The following is a 24,615-nucleotide window of genomic DNA, read 5'->3' on the forward strand; positions in this document are numbered from 1 at the left end:
AGGTCTGTCTTGTGATCAGCACCCATGACAGTATGTTAGGTTAAGTAGGAATGAGAATATAGGAACCTGCACACGAGACAACTTTGTCCTCTCTTCTTTCCATGGTCCTTTTCTCTGCTTCTGCCTTGTTCTGGTCCTACCATCACAAAAAGCAGTAAACAAAAATGGAATGTCACTGACTAATAGGTTGAAGCAAGGATGGATAGTTACTGGGAAAAGTAGAGCAGTTTATTTTCATCAGGTGAAAATGAATACTTATGTTTGGGAAGTGAAGTGTAAATTGACTGGATTGCACCTGAGTGCCCTCTCCAGTGTTGTAGAACCCACTTTGCTCCCTGGTATACTAGGGAGCTGTGGTCAATGAAATAGGCTGGACATCGAGTAGAGTGCGAATGGCACAAGAATCGAAGCAAAGATGATGACGCACGCTCTAGAGCACAGAATCGTGCTACTGTGTGGCAATGCAGGCAGCAGAGAAAGCTTATTTTGCCGCCTCCATTGCATCATTGAGTAGCTGTCCCAGTGGAGCTGTTCTGGGTGGTCCAGGCACTGTTAACACCCTCCCCAGCAAATGGGGCCCTGGCCCCCTCAGGGACCTTTTTGCATTGCACTTTGAGGTCAAAATCACTTGTCTCTGCAGCGAATTTGGTGCTGTTAGCGCAGTTCTAGTTGAGCTGTTTGACACCACCATCTGCCCAATGTTGTGGGATCAGTTTCAGCTGCTGTGGTCTGATGTGATTAGGTTCTTGCAGCAATGCAACCAACCATGTGCCCTCTCAATCCCTGCCCCTCTTGACTAATAAAAGCTAGCCAAGGGGGCATGACTTGGTAGGTCCAGGGAGTGGTAAATGCCTCCCTGAGGGAAGGGGTAGTTTCTGCTGTCCATAAGGAGACAGTTGTGTGAGCACTCCTGAAGAAGCCCACTCTGGACCAAATGGTACTAGGCAACTACTGCCCAGTCGCAAATACCCCTTTCCTAGGGAAGGTACTTGAGAGCATTGTGGCGGAGCAACTGTAGGTGCTCTGGAAGGATGCTGATTATCTAGAGCCATTCCAGTCTGGGTTTTGATCTGGTTACGGGACTGAATCAGCCTTGGTCGCCCTGATGGATAACCTTTATCGAGAGAGGGACGGAGTGAAACCCTGTTAATCCTGCTCAACCTTTCATCGGTTTTGATACCATCAACCATGATATTCTCCTGGATCAACTCCATGGGATGGGTGTTGGAGACACTGTGTTACAGTGGTTCCAGTCATACCTGTGGGGCTGATTTCAGAATTTAACATTGGGTGATCATGCCTTTGCCCCTTGGCAACTGAGCTATTGGGTCCCCAGGGTACCATCTTGTCCCCAGTGTTGTTTAGCATCTGTATGAAGCTGCTAGGAGTGGTCATTAGGGGATTTGGAGTGAAGTGCCATCAGTATGCTGATGACACACAGCTCTCTCCCTGTGACTTCTGAATCAGGTGGGGCTGTGCAAGTCCTGGATCAGTGTCTAGACTCAGAAATGGGCTGGATGAAGGCCAATAAACTGAAACTGAATCCTGGCAAGACAGAAGCCCTGTGGGTGAGTGGTTCCTGAGTCTGAGAGATAGGCTTATTGCCTGTTTTGGATGGGGTTACACTCCATCCTAGATCCATCTCCTAGATCCATCATTGAGGGTACTCCTAGATCCATCATTGGGGGTACTCCTAGATCCATCTTTGTCACTGGAGGCCCAAGTGGCTGCGGTGGCTTGGAGTGCCTTTTACCAGCTTCAGCTGGTTTGCCAGCTGTGGCTTCTCCTGAGCAGGGATAGCTTGGCTATAGTGGTACGGGTCTAGTAACCTCAAGACTGGATTACTGCAATGCAGTCTATGTGGGGCTGTCCTTAAAGCTGCTCTAGAAGCTGGAGCTAGTGCAGAACTAGCTGCCTCATTTCAACATGCAACTCCTTTACTGAGGGGACTGCACTGTTTGCCTTTTTGCTACCAGGCCACCTTTAAAGTTTTAGTACTAGTGTACAAAGCCCTAAAGAACTAGGGACCAGGATACCTGAGAGAGCGCCTTCTCACTTCCCAACCTGCCGGATCGCTGAGGTCATCAGAGGGCATGCTCCTGCTGGTTCCACATGATCTTTTGGCCCGATTGGTGTCCACCTGGAGAAGAGCCATCAGTGTGGTGCCCCCCTTCTTGTGGAGCTCCCTGCCTTTGGAGGTCAGGCAGGTGCCACCATTGTACTGTTTCCTGTGCTTCTTGAAAACCTCTTTATTTCAGGAGCCCTTCCTTGAGTGACTGGCCATGATTGTATCAGAATTCTGTTTCCTTTTTAAAAATAGTAATTATTTTAATGTCGTGTTTTATTCTTTTATCCTATTTTATATCTTTTACTGTTCACCACTCTGCATTCTGTCTAGAAATGGAGTAATATACAAATGTTGTAAGTAAATAAATGAATAAATAAATATTCATATTTGAGAAATAGACAACTAAGTGTTAGATCCCACTTAGTTGTACTTAAATAGTCTCATTGGGCAGGATCCAGTCATGCCCTTGTGGGGGCAGCCAGGCCTGCTGTTCCTGGTGCAGTGGGTCTGTTCTGTGTCTGGATCCAACCCATAGAAAAGACTCCTTTAATTACGTGGTCTGGCAGAAACATAGATTCAGTTTGGTTAATTGTAGAGTTCACATTCTTATATTCAGATTATTTATTATTAACAAAGTTATTATTTAAAAGATACTTTAAAAAAAATAAAAAATCCAGTGTAAACAAAAACTTTAAAAAACAAACATACAATTTTAACAACCGTGTTTCTGGCTAATGTCGGTTGGTGTGTCTTCTCCCTTCACCCCCACTGCTCCCTTCCCCCCGCCCCCACTGAAACCTGGCAGACTGACAAGGTGTCATCATATCACTGTGTCATTACCATTGTTCAGTTCCAAATATGGGGCAGGGCACATGAACACTTTTCTCCTTGGAGAACTTCAGCAGCTCTCAGCATGTCCCTGACCAAAAAAGCATTCTTCCCTTTCTCCATTCCTAGTTACTCCTCACGAAGGCTTATTAGCCTTCTTTGTTAACACTTTCCTCCCAACCCTACAGAACAAGTCTTTCCGACTATGGCAACTTTCAGTGAAGACACGTTTCTTTTCACCTGTACTAGAACTTCCCTGGTGAACAAACAAAAGAACAATTGTTAGTATTAACTTGGGTCCATAGGGTATAAAAAGGAGTGAGTAGATTGTTGTAGAATCACAATTTAGCAGGAAGTGAGTGGATAGTGGTAGTTTGGGTAGGTTTTGGGGCAGTTTTTCCATTTTATACATTAGTAAAAATTAATATATGACAATTGCGAATACAATATTAGGCAAGCCTGGCAGTTTCAGAGTTGTAATTAGTGTTTTTAGGTAATTGTCCATAAATGTTATTGAACTGCATATGCCTCAGAGTGAAATGGAACTGATAAACCTGACAGTGAGACTGAAGATGTCCCAACAACCTTAGTGGAAGAGAGTTGAATTCGGTTGAAATAGATGAATGGTTGTCAGCATATCATGCACAGTTGTTTGGGTTGCTAAAATTTGTGTGCGTACAGTTTTCAATAAAAAAAAAAGGTAAAGGTGTCCCCAACCAGTCGTGTCCGACTCTAGGGTGCGGTGCTCATCCCCGTTTCTAAGCCGAAGAGCCAGCGCTGTCCGAAGACGCTTCCGTGGTCATGTGGCCAGCATGACTGAACACCGAGGTGCACGGAACGCTGTTACCTTTCCCGCCGAGGCGGTACCTATTTATCTACTTGCAATTTCTTGCTTTCGAACTGCTAGGTTGGCAGGAGCTGGGACTGAAGACGGGAGCTCACTCCGTCACGCGGCACTCAGGTCTCGAACTGCTGTCCTGCGGACCTTCCGGTCTGCAGTTCAGCATCTTAACCACTAAGCCACCGCGGCCCTTACAGTTTTCAATACATTCACGTTTTTCATAAATGTAAACAATGTAAAGGAAGTATGTTGTCTTTACATATTTACAAGTATTCCAATAAAAAAACTACAGAATATAACCTTTAAGGAAGCAATCCTATGCATGTTTAGACAGAGAAGTTTTACACTCGGAGACACTGTTGTGAGGAGGATAAAACCTGCTGTCCATCCCTGCCAGTGGGTGGCCTGGTCCACATGTGTATATGCATCTTTGTACATCTTTGAGTATGTCAAGGATCCTTGTAATATGCTAGCCAGCCCTCCACACCTGTCTGTCATAATGGGCCTGTATTTTAACCGATGGGTTGTCTTGCATGTGTGGTGACAAGTGGGCACGCTGCCTGCAGTGTGCCTGGCTCATCCAATTTAACCCCACAACCCACAATCGGTTCCTACATAGATTGTGAAGCATGATGTCCAAACTTGGACTGCTTGGTTGTTCAGGGGCTAAACAACCCAGCAGTTAACCCAACAACAAACCATGGGTTAACTGCTGGGTTGTTTAGCCTCTAAACAACCCAATAGCCTGGGTTTGGACAGCATGTTTCACAGCCTACAAAGGAGCTGGTTGTGGGATAAAAGCAGAAGAGGTGGGAGTGCTGCAGGCAACACCCCCACTCATTCCTGCTCATGCACAACAACTCATTGTTTTTTTAACCCATACAGTGTTGATACACACAAACTAGGTCAATGACTGGATTTTGGTACTATTCGTGTGCTGCAGCTGTGAAAGTAAGTATAAATTACTTTGTGTAATGTCTACCAGTGTACTAGGTGCAGAACCAGCACTATTCTTAAGCAGAAAGGAACAGCTTGCCTCAGGCAGCACATTTTTGTGAAGGGCAGATAATTGTCCATTGTCTTTGCCACTGTTTGGGGAGGATTGTCATTTGGATTGTTTATCTTGGGCATCATTTAAAAATATAATAATATTTACAAATATAAGAGGTGACTTCCTTCCCTGTCAACCTTGTAACATGAAAGATAAGTTATAGAAAGGAAATTGTAAAGGAAGAACAGAAAACAAGGGAATAAGAAAGTGCAGGTAAATTGGCATTTGTTTAGCTACAGTGTTTATATCTGTTTTCTTTTGTCTTTACATTAAAAAAACTGAACTTGCAGTAGCTGAAATAGGTTTAGGTGGCTTTGGAGTTGGCCCAAGCAGGTCGATAAATGTTTTTTTGCAGGACGCTGACTGCCAATTTAAATCAACAGTCTACATGGAAAGAACCCAGTTGAAGTTGGCTGAAAGTTGCTGATTAATTTGAAGCCTTGTTTCCGCTCTGTGTGTGTGTGTGTGTGTGTGTGTGTGTGTGTTGTATCCTTCTACCAGTTGCACCATGGCTGAATGCACAAAAGAAATTACTAGTTGGTCTCCACTTGCATATTCATTCGTGGCACACTGATCTGGAAAAATGGATCAACACTTGCCTAGTTTACAAATGTTTGCTGCCTAGGATTATCCTTAATCAGCATAGGTGAACAGGCAAGTGGCTGTTTACAAGGCTTTACTAATGAAATTCACTTACCAGGAACAGAGAAGCTAATGTCCAAGCAGACTATTCTTTCTGACTGCTACAGTACATGGAATTCCTATTTAAAAAGAGGTAGAAAATACTAAATTCAAGCGCATGCACGTCCAGGACCTGACAAAGTTGGACAGCTCATGGTTTTGAAGGGCTCTCCAAACCATGGCGTAATCTCTCTCCACGCTTCTTGCTTTTGCAGATTCCAACAATCTTGACCCAAATATACTTTATGTGCTTCCATTATGTGACCCGACACATTCTTGCGTTCATCACACCTCTAGCACGTAGGATCCTTGAGTGGGAGGGATTCAGGTTTAGTGATTTCCTTAACCTCTGACTTCAGTCTCACATTATGTGTGAAATATTTAAAATATTTAAAATAGAGTGACTGTTTGATCTCAGTTCATTAACCCTTGGTTACTATGTTATTCTTTTGAGGAAATATGCCTGAGGCATTTATATTGTGATGAGTAGAGACGTGCATGCATTTATGTAGAGTTTTAATGGGATTACTCAGTTAACGATCTCCTGAGAATGGAATTCTTAATGGAAACATCTTGCTATTGTGGCTGTTTACTTGGTTGGTTTGGCTCTAAAGTGATCCTCTGTGTATTGCATGTGTTCTCTTTTGAATGAACTTTATAAATTTTTCCCATCCTGTTATTCTTCTAATAGAAATGTTTTTCTTGACCTTTCTGCTCTCTGTAATTGAAACTGTTGATCAGTCCCACTGTGTTTAGGACTATAACAGTGGTAAGTTTCCATCATTCTTTTGCATTTTTAGGAATCATTTCTATTTGAAGAAATAGTTGAGAGATGCATTAAATAATTTACTAACCTACAGTAGTAGGAAAAACTTAAATACATTTAGAAAGCAATCCTATGTTCCCTAGACAGCATCTGGGGGAGATAGGATTTTTCAGTTTCCCAGATCCGAGTTCGTAGACAGCGCTACAAGCTCACACCTGGAAACTGTGGTCCTCGTAGCTCGCACAGAGAGAACCCCACTGCTGCCGCCTCTGTGCTCGGAGCACGGAGGGGTGAAAACGGGGCGTTCCTGGGGGTGGGGATAGGAGGAGACCATGAAAGCTGTTTTAGGCAGCTGCTTATGTGATCTCCAGCCCTGTTCCTGCCCCCTCCCCAAAGCCGCACTTAGACGTGCGAAAATGCACATCTAAGGCAAAGTGCAGGGCAGCTGCAGCGTGGAGGGAATTCTCCCTGCTGCTTCCACTCTGCATTGGATAGGTGGTCGCCTCCAGCTTCAGGGGAGGTCAGAGGCACCCATCTATCTCTATAGGATTGCGCCCTTAACAGAGTTTTTCACCGTGCAGCCTACTTAATTGAACAGTGCCCAGGATACCAACAAGCACAGTCACTGCAATTGTGAATGATTGTAGGAGTGTCAGGGGCATTTATTGGTACTGCTTTTCGTTCACTACTCTCCTCACAAATATCTGTGCCATTTTGTAACCTTTTAAAGATATTTTTATTTTCCCATTTATTATTTTCCATAGACTGATCATCCATCTCTCTCTCTCTCTCTCTCTCTCTCTCCGTGCGCGTGCACCACTGCACTGGGAGCCCTCATCTTTTTCAGAAATAATTAAAAATATACTGTTAAATAAATTAACATTTTAAAAATTCTTATAATTAAAGAATATACCCTAGTTTCTAGAACTTGGTTTGCTTTGTAAAACCTGTGCTTTTTCCACTTTCCAGAGATGAAGTGTGTGCACAACCTTCTTTCAAATAAAAGTAATGGAGGGGGAAATCATGAATAGATGCCCCTGGAGGAAGGTTACTTGAGCAAATCCATTAATTGCATGGAGATGCGATATAGTGCTATGAAGAACAGTTTGGGGATAACAAAGTCTCTTTAAGAAAGATAATAAATTATTTATTTATTTATTTATTTATTTCTATACTGCCCAATAGCTGAAGCTCTTAAACAATTGGCTAGACCCAAATACCAAGCACAGAGTGAAAAACGTTTTTGATTTTACTGAGGTTGCCATTGGGTTCATTGTCAAAAAGTAATACATTTTCTACTAGCTTTGTTGAAGTACATTTTTTAGGCTTACATCTCCATCCTCATCTGTTCTCTTAGGTGATTTGAATCTGTTCCAAAATTTGTGATGGTGCTGTGTGCTCTGGCAGCAATGCAAAAGAACCCAATGCATGAATTTTTGTTGGCTTGTTTTCTGTTGTCCCCTTACTCCAAATATGTATTGTAAGAATGACAAGCCGAACTAGATACCCAAGGCATGGTCCTTTGTGGTATTTTCAAGGTAACACTGTGCCCAGGATACCCAACTGTGCTGCTTAGTATAGCTGTCCACGCTATGGTATAGAGTATGAATGTGAAAATGTGTTTTTGGCTCTGGCTGAATTTCTTTTTCCTTCTCTCGTAGGTGTCTAGTACAACCTGAAGGGTGAGAATTTTTTAAAGTATGTATAGTATAAAGACAAATGTAACATAGAAAATACTATAGACAGCATTGAACATATTGTTGTAGTACACATCCTAGAATGAGTAATGCATGATACTCATCCATGTTTCTGTGAGGTTTCTGAGCTACAAAAATTCTATCATATAAGCATGCCCGCTGTATGCTTTATAGTTAAACAGTACATTTGTATGCTAGGTATGATGTATTACTAAGGGGAAGATTGAAATGGGGAAGGAAGTCTTACCTCACCGTTTGATAGTGCATTGTCCGTGCCAGTGCATTATGGAAGAGTACAACATGAGAGTGTCTCCCTTAGTGAAGAGAGGAGGGAGGCAGTGGCAAGACCAGTTATTTCTCACACACACACACACACACACACACACACACCCCACTGCAGAACCTGGCATCAAACTATTAAAAACGCCACCTCATAATCTTGGAAACTAATGTAAGCATGAAACAGGAGATGACCCCTGGACTGATGCTTATAGCATAAGTCCAGCAACAAGGTAGAGAGCCTTTTCAGTTGTGGCCCCCCATCTGTGGAACAAGCTCCCTGATGAGGTCTGCCTGGGGGCAATATTATCTTTTCAGGTTAAGACCGATCTCTTTTCCCAGTCATTTGGCAGCACATGATGAGTTTTAATCAGTCCTGGATGTGTCTTTAATTATGTCTAATAGTTCAGTGTTGTTTTTAGTTATATGTTGTTTGTATATACTGTTTGTGTGCTTTTTTGTAGATGGCTTTTAAACTTTTTATATTGTATTTAATGTTTTAACTTTTGTAAACAACCCAGAGAGCTTTAGCTATGGGGCAGTATAGAAATGCAAATAATAATAGCAGGTGATTACTAAAATCTGGAGTGAGTTAAGGATGTCTGTGGAGAGCCAGTATCTGTAGGAGAGCCACCATTCAGGGAAGAGGGAGTGCTTGCTGCTGCTGCGGCCACCACCGCTCTTCCTGTGGGCTTCTGCCTGGCAGACCACCATTCCCTGCAGGACCAGACCCCCAGGTACTGAGCCAGCTGCTGCTGACTATCGCCACCTGTTCCTTTCTGGAGGGACTATATAAGCTGGCAGGCTGGGGTGGCTTGGGAGAGCCAGTATTGGTAAAGGGGATGTATGTGTGGTTTTTGTTTAACTGTTGGGGGGGGGGGGGTTGGTTGGGGTTGTTGTGGTTTTGGTGGTGGGTAGCCTGCCTGATAGGTGGAAGCAAGGGGGCATGTGTCCATGTGACAGAGGCAGTGGGGGAAGTGTTCGGGGCCAGACTATACAGAGGCTGGGCGGCAGGTGTTGGCGGAGTGCTAGGGGCAAGCCATGCCAGGTAAGGGGAACAAGGGAGAGATGTGTAATATTTGTCCCCTGTTCCGGGCGTGTCCAGAGCCAAAGGATGGCTGCGGGAGGCGTGACTCCATCTTCTGGCCTTCGTTTGCTGCTCTGCAATGCCAGGTCTGTTACCCAGAAAACATCCGTCATCCATGACATGATCCTGGATGAGAGGGGACCTGGCATGTATTACGGAGACCTGGCTGGCTAAGGCCGCTGCTCCAACTCTGGCGGCCATGTGCCCAGAAGGATTTTCGTATGCACAGCAGCCGAGGGCTGGGGATCGGGGAGGGGGAGTGGCTGTTATCTACTGGGAGTCCTTGGTCTTCACCAGACCCCCTCTCCGGGAGACCAAAGTTGCTGAGTGCATGTTCTGGAGATTGGGCCAGTGTACATTCAGAGACCGTCCTCACGGGGGCACCTTGGGACTTCATGGAGACCATGGCTTCCTGGGAGCTGCACCGTATTCCATCTGGGCCCACCCATGTAGCTGGTCATGCGCTAGACCTTGTGTTTGTTTCTGGAGAAACGGGGAGTGATCTGGAAGTCGGGGGTATATCCACCACTCCCTTGTCATGGCCAGATCACTATCTGGTGACGTTGGACTTCTCGGTTGCACAACCCCTCCGCAGGGGTGGAGGACCCATTAAAATGGTCCACCCCAGGCGTCTTATGGATCCGAATGGATTCCTGAACGTGCTTGGGGATTCTCTGGAGCACGCAAATGCCACTTGGTCGAGACCCTGGTGGGTGGCTGGAATGCCGCAATCACTGGGGCATTAGACCGGGTGGCTCCGAAATGCCCTCTCCCTCTGAACAGGGATTGAACTGCACCATGGTTAAATCCACAGTTACAAGCCCTGAAACAGGAGGTGAAACGGCTAGAGCACCGGTGGCGGAAGTCTTGCTCTGAAGATGATCGGACACGGGCTAGAGCTGTATCTTCAGCCTATCACGTGGTGGTGAAGGCAGCAATAAAGGAATATTTTGCTGCCTTTATCATGTCTGCAGAGTGCTATCCCAGGAGGCTGTTCCAAGTGGTCTGGAGCCTGGTTGGTCCAGTTGCTCCGGAACCTCTGGAGCATTCAGAGGCCTCCTGTGAGGTCTTGGCGAGGCACTTTGCGGATAAAATTGATCAGATTAGGAGTGTTATTCCATGCACCGTGGATACAGTTAGTGAGTGAGAGGTGGCCTGTGACAAACCGGTTTTGTGAGATCAGTTCAAGCTTCTTTCTTCTGATGAAGTGGACAAGGTGCTTTCTTCTGTAAAGCCGACCACCTGCTTACTTGATCCTTGCCCATCTTGGCTCATTATGAGCTGCAGAGAGAGCTTGGGTGAGGTGATCATGGCGTTGGTGAACGCCTCCCTTGAGGAGGGAGTGATGCCATCAGCCCTCAAGGAGGCAGTGATAAGACCATTCTTAAAAAAGCCCTCCTTGGATCTCCAAGCTCTGAACAACTTTCGCCCAGTCTCGAATCTGCCATTTGGGGGCGAGGTGAATGAGCGGGTGGTGGTGATGCAGTTGCAGGCACACATGGAAGAAGCCGATTATCTAGATCCATTTCAGTCGGGCTTCAGGCCTGGGCATGGGTCAGAAACAGCCTTGGTCGCTTTGGTGGATGGTATGAATAGGGGTGAATGCTCTGTCCTTGTTCTCCTCGATCTCTCAGCAGCTTTGATACCGTTGACCATGGTATCCTCCTGGACTGCCTGGAGGGGTTATCTACGGCAGGTACCAGAGGGTAGCACTGGGAGAGGAGGTGTTGGACCCGAGGCCGCTCACTTGTGGGGCGCCACAGGGTTTCATCCTCTCCCCAATGCTACGGTTGGCCGTAGAATCCCTGTCCAAATGTCCTCGCCTGATTAAAGGCAGCTGCCAGTGTGATCACAAGTCTGGAGACGGTGTGTGGCTGGATGGGGAGGAATAGGCTGAAGCTGAATCCTGACAAGACCGAGGTACTTTTGGTGGGAGACAAGAGGAGGCTGGGGGATGTTGACCTGGTGTTGAATGGGGTACGGCTACCCTTGAAAGACCAGGTCTGAAGCCTGGGGGTCATTTTGGACTCCCACCTGTCCATGGAGGCTCAGGTGTCAGCTGTGAGCCACACAGCGCTGTATCAACTCCATCTGATATGGCGGCTGCGCCCCTTCCTTCCCGACCATCTGCTCCCAGCGGTAGTACATGCCCTGGTCTCCTCTCGTTTAGACTACTGTAATGCGCTCTACGTGGGGTTACCCTTGAAGATGGTTTGGAAGCTTCAGCTGGTGCGGAACGCGGCGGCTCGCCTGATTAAAGGCAGCTGCCAGCGTGATCACATCACTCCAGTGCTGAAGGAGTTGCACTGGTTACCAGTTGTTTTCCGAGCCAAATTCAAGGTGTTAGGTTTGACCTTTAAAACCCTATATGGTTCCAGCCCAGCCTACCTCAAGGAGCGCCTCCAGCAACACCAGACAGGCTACTCAACAAGGTCAGCCTCGGATGGCCTTCTCTCTGTCCTGTCAGCTAGGACAGCTAGACTGGTGGGGACGAGGGAGAGGGCCTTCTCTGTGGTGGCCCCCACTCTGTGGAACTCCCTCCCTCCCTCCGCCATCCCCCCTCTTTAATGAGCTTCTGCCACACATTGAAAACTTGGTTGTTCAGGCAGGCATCTGGGGTGGGTTAGGGTATTTTTAAACAATGTTTTAATGTACAATTTTACTGTTTTAAATTGTAATGTTGTACATCGCCCAGAGTGGCCAGGTGACCGGCCAGATGGGTGATTAAGAAATTTAATTAATAAATAAAATCCTTTAATGGTGATAAATGCTGATAATGCTGTTAAAATTCCAGGCTACTGGTAAGGCTGTTCCTGCTGTTATACAAGCGAGTCAACTCACAAGCTGTTGTGTGGAGAACTTGATGGCTGCAATCAGTAGTAGCTAGCCAATGTCACATCTCTGTGAATTTTTCTCTTTCTCTGTCAGCAGTATTGCATGGTCGAATACATTTTACTGTGTTGGCTTTGCCAGACACAGAGCCAATGAGAGGCTACAACTGTGTTTTCTGCCTGGCCTGCTATTATTGCTACACCTTCCAGCAAACTAATATATATTTTTTCACCTTGAAAAACATGTGTAACTATTTAAACCTAAAAATATAACATAATTTAATATTTTTTAAGCATGACCACTTAAGTAGTTTTTCTGGGAAAATTTCCACTGCCCTAAATCAACTGAAATCTGGTTTAACATGTTTAACTTACATTTAGTAAAACAAATATTTAAAGGTATTTTATGTTAATTGTAGATGCTATGTAAATAGCTGAAAAGTGTTTCCAATAACCAAAAGTTGTTGACCTAAGATATTTTATTCCCGGGGGGGATCAATTTTGTATGTTTCTTCGGCTGCAATCCTGTATGCACTTAAATTGAAGTAAGTTTCATTGAACTCAGTAGGACTTACATCTGAGTAGACATAACATTGCACTGAGATATATTCAAACAAATTCAGAGCTTTACTTGGAAATTATTTTTATTGGAATGATAGTAAATATTTTAAGATATGACATCTCAATAATATATACTTCAGTTACTTTATTTATTTAATAATATTTTTATTTATCAGTTACATTCTTTAGATTTTAAGAGTGGGAAGAAAGAAGTCATTGTAAACTATTAACGTACTAACTCTAAGATGCCTGACGAGCTGTACAATTAAATATGTGTGCTTCCCAGGGATAGTTGCCTGAAAAAATATGAATTATAACTTGGATATTAAATTTTGATTAGGACTACTTCCATTCCAGTTCCCCAGTTTGACTAGTATTGCATTCATTATGTTAACTAAGGGTGCAACCCTAAGGGTTGCACCCTTGGTACTCAGAGGCATTTTAGCTAGATGGGCAATTTCACCTGTCTAGCAGTAGCTTCAGGAAGGGGGAGGGAAGGAGCTATTGCCCCAGTCTCCTCCCCTTCCTTGGGAATGCCCCTTTCTCCCTGTCTGTTTTATGAGCACAAGGCAGCTGGCCTGGTTGTCTCCACACTGGCTACAAGGGGAGGGGGAGGGGAGCATGGGGTTTCCTCACTCAGAGCCAGGAAATTGAAAAATCCAATGTCCCCCAGACTGCTCCCTCTTTAATTTTATGAAATTGCATTTCTAAAAGTGGAAAATTTTCCATAGAAAAATACTGTTGTATTTAAAAATACATAGAAAAAACTCCACCTCACCTCATTGTACATCACTTGCCCATTTGCACCTAGTACAGATGCTCTGTTTGCCTCATCCTAATTATATTGGTGAAGAGGGCAGAGATCAGCCAGTGCTCATCAACATACACTTCAGTAGATACTCTGCTACTGTCAAGTGTGTGGGGAGTCAGAACTACATGTGTTATGGGCAACAAAAGGCTGTCGAAACACATCCCTGTGTCAAGTATTCCTGCCTCCACCAGTGAACAGCCAATAATATGGAGCAGAGGGAGGGAAACATTATGTGGTTTGTGATACTAACCATTATAGTGGATCCTAACCTTGATATACACATGCCATTTAAAATGGCAGCTCCATGTTGCATAAAACAAGTAGTTTAAGTTCTGGTTCAGATGGTTAGAGAAAGGTGATGCTGGTACTAGATAACCTAGATAACAGTGATTCAAAAGAATAGGTAATTGATATTGCTTTTGTGATTATAATTGAATTGATGGTGAAATACATTGCAAGTCTTGGTTTTTATGCAACTGGAATATTTGGGAGGCAGTGCTGTATTATTGCTTGGTGGATTGATGCTAGTGATATTATCAACTGCAAGCACTCTTGGAGGATACTAATGATCTAGACCCATTCAAATCTGGGATTCTTCCTGGTTACGGGACTGAATCAGCCTTGGTCACCCTGATGGATAATCTTTATCGAGAGAGGGACAGAAGGAGTGCAACCCTTTTAATTCTGCTTGATCTTTCATCAGCTTTTGATACCATTCACTATGTATCCTCCTGGCTCGGCTCCATGGGATGGGCATTGGAGGCACTGTGTTACAGTGGTTCTGGTCCTACCTGTGGGGGCGATTTCAGAGAGTAACATTGGGTGACCATTCCTTGACCCCTTGGCTTGGCTATGGAGTTCCTCAGGGGACCATCTTGTCCCCAATGTTATTTAACATCTATATGAAGCTGCTGGGAGTGGTCATTAGGGGATTTGTTGACACACAGCTGTATCTCTCTGTGACATCTGAATCAGGAGATGCTGTGCAAGTCCTGGACCAGTGCCTGAACTCAGTAATGGGCTGGATGAGGGCCAGTAAACTGAAACTGAATCCTGTCAAGATGGAAGCCTTGTGGGTGAGTGGTTCCCAAGTCTGGGAAATAGGCTCATTGCCTGTTCTGGATGGGGCTACACTCCCTCTGAAAGATCAGGTCCGTAGTTTGGGGGCACTCCTAGATCCATCATTGTCGCTGGAGGTCCAAGTGGCCATGGTGGCTCGGGGTGCCTTTTACCAGCCTGAGCTGGTTTGCCAGCTACTGCCTCTCCTGTACACGGAGAGCTTGGCCATGGTGGTACAGGCATTAGTAACCTCAGGACTGGATTACTGCAATGCGCTGTATGTGGGGCTGCCCTTAAGGCTGCTCTAGAAGCTGGAGCTAATGTAGAATGCAGCAGCACTGTTGTTACTGGGAGCCTTTTTCAGCATGCAACTCCTTTGCTGAGGGAACTGCACTGGCTGCCTATTCACTACCGGGCCAGGTTTAAGATTCTAGTACTAGTGGATCCACACTAGTGTGGCTACAGAATCGGACTCAAAGAGTGCTTATCAATGGGACCTTCTCAAACTGGGGAGAGGTAACGAGTGGGGTACCGCAGGGCTCAGTCCTGGGCCCAGTGCTCGTCAACATTTTTATTAATGACTTGGAGGAGGAGGTGCAGGGAATGCTGATCAAATTTGCAGATGACACAGAATTGGGCGGGATAGCTCATACTTTGGAAGACAGAAACAAAATTCGAAGTGATCTGGATAGACTGGAGCGCTGGGCAGAAAACAACAGAATGACATTTAATAGGGATAAATGCCAAGTTCTGCACCTAGGAAAAAGAAACCAAATGCAGAGTTACAAGATGGGGGATACGTGGCTCAACAGCACTACAAGCAAGAAGTATCTTGGAATTGTTGTCGATCACAAGCTGAATATGAGCCAACAATGTGATGTGGCTGCAAAAAAGGCAAATGCTCTTTTGGGCTGCATTCATAGAAGCATCGCTTCCAAATCCTGGGGAAGTACTAGTTCCCTCTACTCAGCACTGGTTAGGCCTCATCTGGAGTACTGTGTCCAGTTCTGGGCACCACACTTTAAGAAGGATGCAGACAAACTGGAGAGGGTTCAGAAGAGGGCAACAAAGATGATCAGGGGACTGGAAACAAAGCCCTATGAAGAGAGACTGAAAGACCTGGGCATGTTTAGCCTTGAGAAGAGAAGGCTGAGGGGAGATATGATAGCACTCTTCAAGTACTTGAAGGGTTGTCACAGAGAAGAAGGCCATGATCTCTTCTTGATCATCCCAGAGTGCAGGACACGGAAGAATGGGCTCAAGTTACAAGAAGCCAGATTCCGGCTGAACATCAGGAAAAACTTCCTGACTGTAAGAGCAATACGACAATGGAACCAATTACCTGGGGAGGTGGTGGGCTTTCCCACACTGGAGGCGTTCAAGACGAGGCTGGACAGCCATTTGTCAGGGATGCTCTGACTTGGATTTCTGCATTGAGCAGGGGGTTGGACTCGATGGGCTTGTAGGCCCCTTCCAACCCTACTATTCTATGATTCTATAGTGCAGAAAGCCCTAAACAACTGGGGACCAGGATACCTGAGAGAGTGCCTTCTCCCTTACCAATCTGCCTGGTCACTGAGGTCATCAGAGGGCATGCTTCTGGTGGTCCCACATGGACCTGTGGCCCGATTGGAGTCCAACAGGAGAAAAGCCTTCAGTGTGTTGGTCACCTTCCTATTGAATTCCCTGTCTTCGGGGGTCAGGCAGGTGCCAGCACTGTGTTGTTGTTTCTGGCACCTCCTGAAAACAGCACTGTTCCAGGAGGGATTCCTTAATTGACCAGTCACAGTTTCTACTGGCATTCCGTTTTTTAAAACTATAATTTTAATACGGTGTTTTAATCTTTTTATACTTTTACTGTTTTATCTTTTGTGGTCACTGCTCTGAAATCTGTTTTTAGATATGGAACAGTATACAAATATTATAAATAAATAAATATTATTTTGAATATATCTCTCCTTAAAAAGCTGTCTGTATTTTGAACTGTTTAGATATCTTTCATAAGGACACTAATTGAACCTTATCAGGTGGGTTGACCCAAACCTCTGGAGTGTTAGCGACTTCTGTTCAGATTTGAGGTTGGTTTGGGAACAACGGGACTTAAAAATACAGAGCCTTCTGTGTGTGTGTGTGTGTGTGTGTGTGTGTTTGTGTGTCTGTGTCTTCCTCATTCTTTAGAATGCTTTGGATTTTGTGGTATTGTGTTACAGGTGATAGAAACCTCTGTTTTAAAAAGAGAGAAAATGAGGTTTCTGCGGTGTTCAAGCTTCTATGCTGAACAGAAGTTCACACACAGCTTCTAAAAAATGTGCAGTAATATAAATACGAAATGTGAACTGTTTAGTTATAGAACTTGATAGTGCATTCTGTAAAAGTTGAGTATAATATTTAGATGTATAGGTGTTTGGCAAAATAGATCTCTTAAATAAACCAAATCAATGAGCTACTGGTATTATAGTTGTTTCATTTTGGTTTTTAGATGAAAACTGGGATGATCAGCTACTTGGATTTGAGCCTTGCAATGAAAACCTCATAACAGGCTGCAATATAATCAATGGAAAATGCGAATGTGATACTATTAGGACCTGTAGTAATCCCTTTGAGTTTCCAAGCCGGGATTCTTGCCTGTCAGCTTTAAAACGGATTGAAGGTAAGTCTGTATTCACTAGTATTTGATTTGTAATTATATATTGGCACATCATCTTAAAGGCCTAAGATGTAAGTCTTTATACATTTTCACATGCTTGTTGAAGGAGATGTTACAGCAATAGTGTTGGCAAATGAAATGTTTCTGTGTTGTGATTTACTGTAGTGATTAAAAGTGTTATCTTTTGTGGTAAGTGAATGAGTGTTTCGTATGTTGCTTGCCTGGGTATCCTGAAGGTGTCTATGTGGTTGATAACGTTTTTATCACTGAGAAAAGGCAGACTGGTCTGAGGAGTTTTCTTATTCATGAATGTTTCAGTTAGTAAATGCTACCATTGGAAAACTTCTCCTCTCTAGTCTGTAATTGAAATATGTGAAGGGAGATCCACACAATTCATTTTTTCCAAGGTGTGGCTTGGTGTGCTGTCTATTGGGGTGCATTTGAGACATGCTGTTGTAAATTTCAGATGGGCTATCTTGACACTAGCTGTGGAGCAAATTTCCCATTTTCCTGTCTGTAGCAGCATCTTGATTTTCATAGCTCTGTGAATGATACATAAGACATAATGTGGTGAATTTTTTTGAAGCAGTAACCTGGAAAGTTTAGAAATTTTAACCTTTTAAGTTTTTATCAAATATTTTCTTGTGTTATATCAGTTGAAAATAAATTGGGATTGATATTCCACATTCAACTGTTTTCTGAAGTTTTGAAAAGATTGTGCATTTATTTCTCCTTTGCCTCGATCTATCTTTCCAACTAGGTGGAAATATTTTGGTAGCATAATTTGTCCAATTTGTTTTAATTAACTAGTGCATATCGCCTACATTGTGATAACCATAAAAAAAAATTGTATACAGTGCCATGCATGAAATAAGGTGTAAGTGCATGGGTTCTGTGAATGCATGATTGAGGAAGCTGCTGTGAACACCAGCTTGCAGACCTGTGTCCATTTAGTAAAATTACTTGTGCCACTTAGAAAAAGCATTACACACCCAGAGGATATTGTAAGATAGAAATAATGACATATGTGAAGCTGCTTTCAGAGCATTTCAGCTATTGGTCATGGACATCTCTGAGGATTGTGCATTGAGGTAGTAGCTTTATTAAGTTGTTGGGTAAAATTAAACACCAACTTTTATGAACAGTTGACTCAGTGATGCCTCATTAAAATTATTATACAATTAAGGGAAGAGTTCATGGGATCTGTCAACTAAAGTATTATCTGAAATTAACATAGTTCCTGTAAAGACATTTCAACTTTTTAAAGCATTCCAAAATGTTAAACTATTTACGTGATATGCTTCCTTTTTCAAGGGTATTGCAAAACTCTGATATCTTTCCATATAATACAAAAGTAGTTTCGTTATTGATTTTGCTTGGACTGTGACTTACTATGACTGTTTCTTTTTGTTCAGGGAATTGTGGAACAAGAATGATTGGGGGCAGGGCAGGGGATCTCTTCAGATGTACTAAGAGAAACATTTCCCACTCCTATTCTGCTGAAGAAAAGGTAGAGCTGGCCTAGAAACTAGCAGAGTTTTTTCCCCAAATACACAGGAGCACAGCATGCATAATTTCAGATTGTTTAGTCACGTTAGTGGTGTGCCCTTGGTACTCGGAGAACAATAGAAATGAGATCAGAATAGTTCAAGTTCTGATGAAGTATGACAAAAATGCAATTTAACTATTGAAGAATATCTGAAAGAAGGGAGAGGGAGATAAGGGGCGAGCTCTCATGTCATGCTAAGCTACCCTGAGAATGTGCCACGGTGGGCGGGGGCTTGTCTGCTACTCCTGACAGACGATTACTCATTTGGCAATTTGTCGTGGTTCTTGGCACTTGTCAGTCCCTCTCAGTTCTCCTGGCTGCTGCCGGCATGTATCCCAGGGGCCTTTGCGAAAGCAATCCTCATTCCCTACACCAGCACCCTTTCTTCAATTAGTCCGCTGGGGTTCCCGGCTCACAAAGGAAATTCCTCCTCCTCCTGCATCAGATCACCAAAGGAATTTAAGTTTCTGATCTCTTATGAAGGCGGGAACGCATTCGCAAACTTAAAAAAAAAAAAATAGGGATCTTGTGCACGTGCAGACTCCCCACTCGCTATTGAGCCCAACAGAGCCATATCCCCACTCCTGTCAATGTCTTGGTCAATTTCATCCTCCACTTATGCAAAACTACCCCCCTCCTGCATCAGATCTCAAAAAGCAAATCATTTTCCAAGCCCTTATAAAGGCAGAAACATGTTCACAAACTTTTTAAGGGGAGGGAGGTCTTGGCAAGACCACCTGTCTGTTACTTAGGGCGCAATCCTATCGGGATAGACAGCTGCCTCCAAACTCAGAGGTGACCACCTATCCAATGCAGGACAGGAGAAGGGCGGAGGGGATCGGCCCCTGTGCACTTCATCCCCCTTCATTCGCGGCTAGTCTGGCCACAGGAAGTTGAGGCGGGGGGCTGGATGCCAGATGACACATAGGAAGCATCGGGATGGCACTTCCTCCGACCCCAGCACTCCCCCAGGAACTCCCCGTTTACACCGCTTCGCACTCCTCTTCCAAGCGCAGAGTGCAGGGCTGATCTGCGCTGCCCAGAAGGCAGTGCGGGACGGGGTGGAGGTCAGTTCCCGGGAACCAATGTATCCTATGGCTGTCTAGCCGCTGACTAGCGGCCATAGGATTGTGCCCTTAGCCAAGCATACCAATATCCCCCTCTTGTCAATGCACTTATCAATTTCATCCTCTACTTTGGTGCTTCGCTTGCCTGCAAACACCTTAAAAAAAAAAAAAAGGCTGCTCCACATTCTACTGAAATGATAACATCAGGCCCTAGAGCGCCTTCTCTCCTGCCAGCTGCTTTCAGCTCTACCCCACCCCTTTGTGCTTGTCGCTTCTCTCCACTGGTCTCCGTTGCTAGCTGTCAGATGTACATAAGGGTTACAGAGCAGTGAGTGGGATCACTAAACATATACAAATTTCAAGGCAAATTCGCTGGAGCGGAGTAATACCCTGGAGTAATACACTGTAGGGCAGTAGTTCAGCGGATTTGTGCAAATCTTCCCAAAAGGTTAAATAAATTTGTGCAAATCTTTCCAGAGGTGTGGGGAAAATAATGTTAAATTTGTGCACATTCCTGAAGGTGAAGAGAGGTAACGAAGTGGAGTAGTAAAATGACTACTGTTATTTCAAGATGTAATAGAGAGCAGATATAATTAGCAAGGAGCTGCTGGCAGGATTTTTTCTTCCTCTTGCCAGGCAGCTCTCTCTCCGTTTTAAACAACTCATGCTGAGGTGACTCTGCCGGGTTCGAACGTCACAGCAAACCACCCTGAGAGAAAGCTACCCTAAATAACCCTACTACAAGACATGGGTTCCAAGGTTGTCTTGTTTGCAAAAAACAACGCACAACAGAAAAGCTGCACCAGGTTTGGACATCACGCTAAGCCACCCTGCAACCACCCATGGTGACAAACCACTGTGGCTTATCGTGACATGCAAACCAGTCAAGAAGTGATGCTGCCAAGGACTGCTGGGACTGCTTTGGGATCCCAGGGGGAAAAGAAGGGAAAGAAATGCAGTAGGAATTGAAAAACTGAGAAGTTATACTTTTACTTCCTTATGCTCTGTCCAAAACAAGGAGAGGTGGTGTGGGGACCTTTAGTGTTCATTTTAAAAAGGTTAAAACAGAGAGGTGCAAGAATGGGCACCCAGCCAGGAGCTTCAGAAACTAGTTAGAGTGCCTGTTCACCAGCAAAACATATAAAAATGTGCAGGGGAAACTCTGGGAAGGAGAACCATGGAGGATTTGAGGGAGAATCAGTGAGCTCAGAGATTCTGAAGCTTACACAGGAATAAGTCCAATAGAACTCATTGGGACTTACTTCTGAGAAGACGTGTATAAGGTTGCAATGTAAGAGAGTTAAAGCCTCTGATTGCTGGAAGAACAATTTTCAGGTACACAAGAATTGTCTGCATTGTTAAAGGAGGAGGAGAATCTGGACCTTAGATGGGGTTGAAGAACTTCTTGGGAGCTCAGAATGGCAAGGCTCCCTATAGCGATAGGTGATGCTGCGTTGCTTTGATTGGAGTAGGACTGGGGGAAGATGAGAATTAACTATTTCAGGAGGTTCTACACCAGTGTACAGAGCAGCCTTCTCCAACCTGGTTCCCTTCAGGTGTTTTGGACTACAATGTCCAGCATTCCTGACCATTGGCCATGCTGGCAAGGGCTGATGGGTGTTGAAGACCAAAACATCTGGAGGACACCAGGTTGGGGAAAGCTAGTATAGAGGGTATGGATGCTTAGGTCCAAGTGGGAAATTTCAAGTATACTTCATCCTAGTTTACTAGATCTTTAATAGTTTCCAAACAAAATGTAGCCTTTTGAGCCAATGTACTCATGAGGTGACACATAAAATGGTGGTAGAATAATGCTCTCCAACAGCATTAATTCAGCTGAGCCATGTAGATCCTAATAATCTTTATTAGTACCAGAATTCTTGTTCAAGCTGGATGTTCGGCAAAACAAAGTCAGGGAGAGAAAAACCATGATGTGGCTCTGAATAACATTCTTAAGGTGGAGTGTGGCAGATCCTAGGCTAACTTAATTGGATTAGATCCTGCTAGATACAAAACTGATTTCAGGTTACAGTGAGACATACAACAGCCATCAGTGCAATCTGAAATCTGTTTTGACCCTTACAGAGCCTAATTTAAGTCTTCCTTGCACCTGCCACATGCTGTCTTAAGATAGTTTCGAACAATAGATTTTGGGGCTTCATCATGCTCAGTTTTCTCTCTTCTGCCTCCCACCCGATTGTGCTGAACACTCAGCCTGAAGGAGAGTTCTGGAGAACTCAAAAGTTTGCTTGCTACTTTGACATTTTAGTTGATTCTAATAAAGGCATTACCTTACTGTGGCTTTTGGATTTATTTATTTATTACATTTATATCCTTTCTTTTTTCCTCCTCAAGGAACCCAAGGCAGCACACATACTCCTCCTTCTCCTCTTCCTCCATTTTATCTTAACAACAACAACCACCCTGTGAGGTGGGTTGGACTGAGAGTCCGTGACTGGCCCAAGGTCAGCCCCAGTGAGCTTCCATGGCTGAGTGGGGACTAGAACCTGGATCTCCTGACTCCCAGTCCAACACTCTAGCCACTACACCACACTGGCTCTCTGATGGACAAACATAGCTATATATGATCTTTGCTTTATAGTGACAAAACTAGTTAAAGTTTTCTAGAATTTATTGTTATCACCTAGGAGAAATTCAATTTTTAAAGTGTGTTTGGCCTTCTGTTTGGAACTTGATACTTCCAGGTGCAAATCCATGGAATGTGCTAATTCTGGTCCAATATGTGTTCAGATCTGACAATTCTAGCATTTGCTAGGAATTAACACTCATTTAAAAATGGCTTTTAACACCATTCTAACCTACTCATTGTATTCCTGTTGCTGAATAACTGTAAAACTGGTTGAACAGGTATTTGAGCATTTGCCTGTCGAAGGAACATAAGTTCATATGAAAAAACAATTATTTTCAAATACTTTCAGCTTTAAATTTGTGATCACATTTAGATGAATTATCTCTGAAAAGTTTGTGGGATATTTGAGAGCAAAGGGGTCGTTATATACATTAAACAAATGAAAAGTGACTTTTTCTTAGAAATCGGGTCATTCTCTGGTGATGGAACTACAGGGGTTGGCTTGCACATGCACACATACAACTTCTCTCTCTCTCTCTCTCTCTCTCTCTCTCTCTCTCTATATATATATATATATATATTTCCAGTGAGGAATGCAATCTTGATGAGGAACAAAATTTTATCCCTTGCTATTTCCTAATATTCCCATATTGAAACCACACACGTATTTCAAGGTAGTACCCATTTGAAATTTTAGGAAGAACATGACATGCATCATTTTGAAGAAATCATTGAGCAAAATGTGAGGATTTTGATAGTTCAGATCAAATGACCTTTTAAAAATCATGATCAACATTGATTTTTTAATTTGAAAATTCCTTGCTTTTTTAACTATACTGCAACACTGGGTAAGTGTTTATCAGCTGCTATCTTGTTCATTTGTGCCACCTCACATTTAAAGCTTGATTTTTGTGTATGAATGTAGGGCTTATCTTGTGAAAAATGAAAGGTCTTGGTTGGGTTGTCTGATCTCTCTTTCAAAAATAAACACTCCACTGTTTGGTGAACTAGGCAACTGTTCCATAAATTGCCTAATTTACTAACCTATATGATCGCTCTGAACATATGACCAATAATTAATGGCATTATTAGCATACCAACAGCTGAAAGTTACAAATTCAGTTTGGCTGGTAGCAGAAGGGACTGGAGTGGGTGAAGAAACCTTTTCTGTGGCAGAGAAGCTACTTGGTATTATTTTGTCACTAATAAGTGCCTCTTGAGTTTGCTGAAATCAAATGGTGTGTAAAGACAGCAGGATCTTAACCACTTTTATAGGAAGAAAAATAAAAACAAATTACCTGAAAGGGGAGGAGCTTTTTTTACTTCTGAAAATCCTCATTGTAGCTCTTCAGCATTGTCTACTACAGTGGTTCTCAAACTTTTGTTTTTGAAGATCACTTAAAAATTGCTGGGGGTTTCAGCAGATCAAAGCAGATAACTCATACTTTAATAACCATAGTCCTGACTTCCTAATTCAATGGATGCACCGGTTTTTGCGAGCCAGGTTCTGTGAAGTGTATCTTCCATCATCAGAAAAAAAATAAATCAAGTGAAGGGCAAAGTTTTTCTTATTGTTGATTGATAAAGTTGTTTGGATATGTGTATGTACGCTGTCTGTTTACATGTTGGTATGTAAACAGTTTTATATTATGTACAATATTGTATTTTTGAGGTTTTTAATCTTTCTAAAAGCCGAAGAGCTTTCGCTACTGAACAGTATAGAAATGGAATGAAAATGTACTTTCATTAAAAGGAAATGAAAGTACAGATACTTTAGGCTGTTACACAATGTTTCCACAGACCTCCTGAATGGAGCTCACAGACCAGCACTGGACCATGGACCACAGTTCAGTCTACCACATAATATGCAGTACACTGATAGAGTTGATGGCCCACTTGATGGCCCACTTAACACAATATACCTTGGGTTCTTCAGTTCTGTGGTTGTGGCTAGGCTTGCACATTCAGATAGTCATATATTGACATCTGAAATACAAGTTTTTTAATCAAGGCTGCTTGTTGTTCAGTCATTCAGTTGTGTCCGACTGTTCGTGACCCCGTGGACCATAGCACGCCAGGCCTTCCTGTCCTGCACTCTCTCCCGGAGCGTGCTCAAGTCCATATTCATTGCAATCAAGGCTGCACCACAAGGCAAACTACATCTGTGCAGCATCTCCCACATAGCTGAGGATATTTTTGCTA

The 24,615-nt window shown here is 43.7% G+C and overlaps 1 protein-coding gene across 4 annotated transcripts in view; it reads left to right on the forward strand.

Moving 5' to 3' along the window:
• Positions 1–24,615, forward strand: part of CRIM1 (cysteine rich transmembrane BMP regulator 1) — a 241,057-nt gene that overhangs the window by 12,266 nt on the left and 204,176 nt on the right. For 3 of the 4 annotated variants that reach the window (XM_084828321.1, XM_084828317.1, XM_084828320.1), the window contains exon 2: positions 17,040–17,210. The exons of the other annotated variant lie outside the window; for it this stretch is intronic. In XM_084828321.1, the coding sequence (XP_084684447.1) occupies positions 17,040–17,210 (171 nt within the window). The remainder of the gene's footprint in view (positions 1–17,039; positions 17,211–24,615) is intronic. 4 annotated transcript variants of the gene reach the window in all.

Source organism: Heloderma suspectum, chromosome 1 (assembly GCF_057233095.1).
Source record: "Heloderma suspectum isolate Gila_16-S chromosome 1, 16-S_ref, whole genome shotgun sequence".
NCBI lineage: Eukaryota > Metazoa > Chordata > Lepidosauria > Squamata > Helodermatidae > Heloderma > Heloderma suspectum.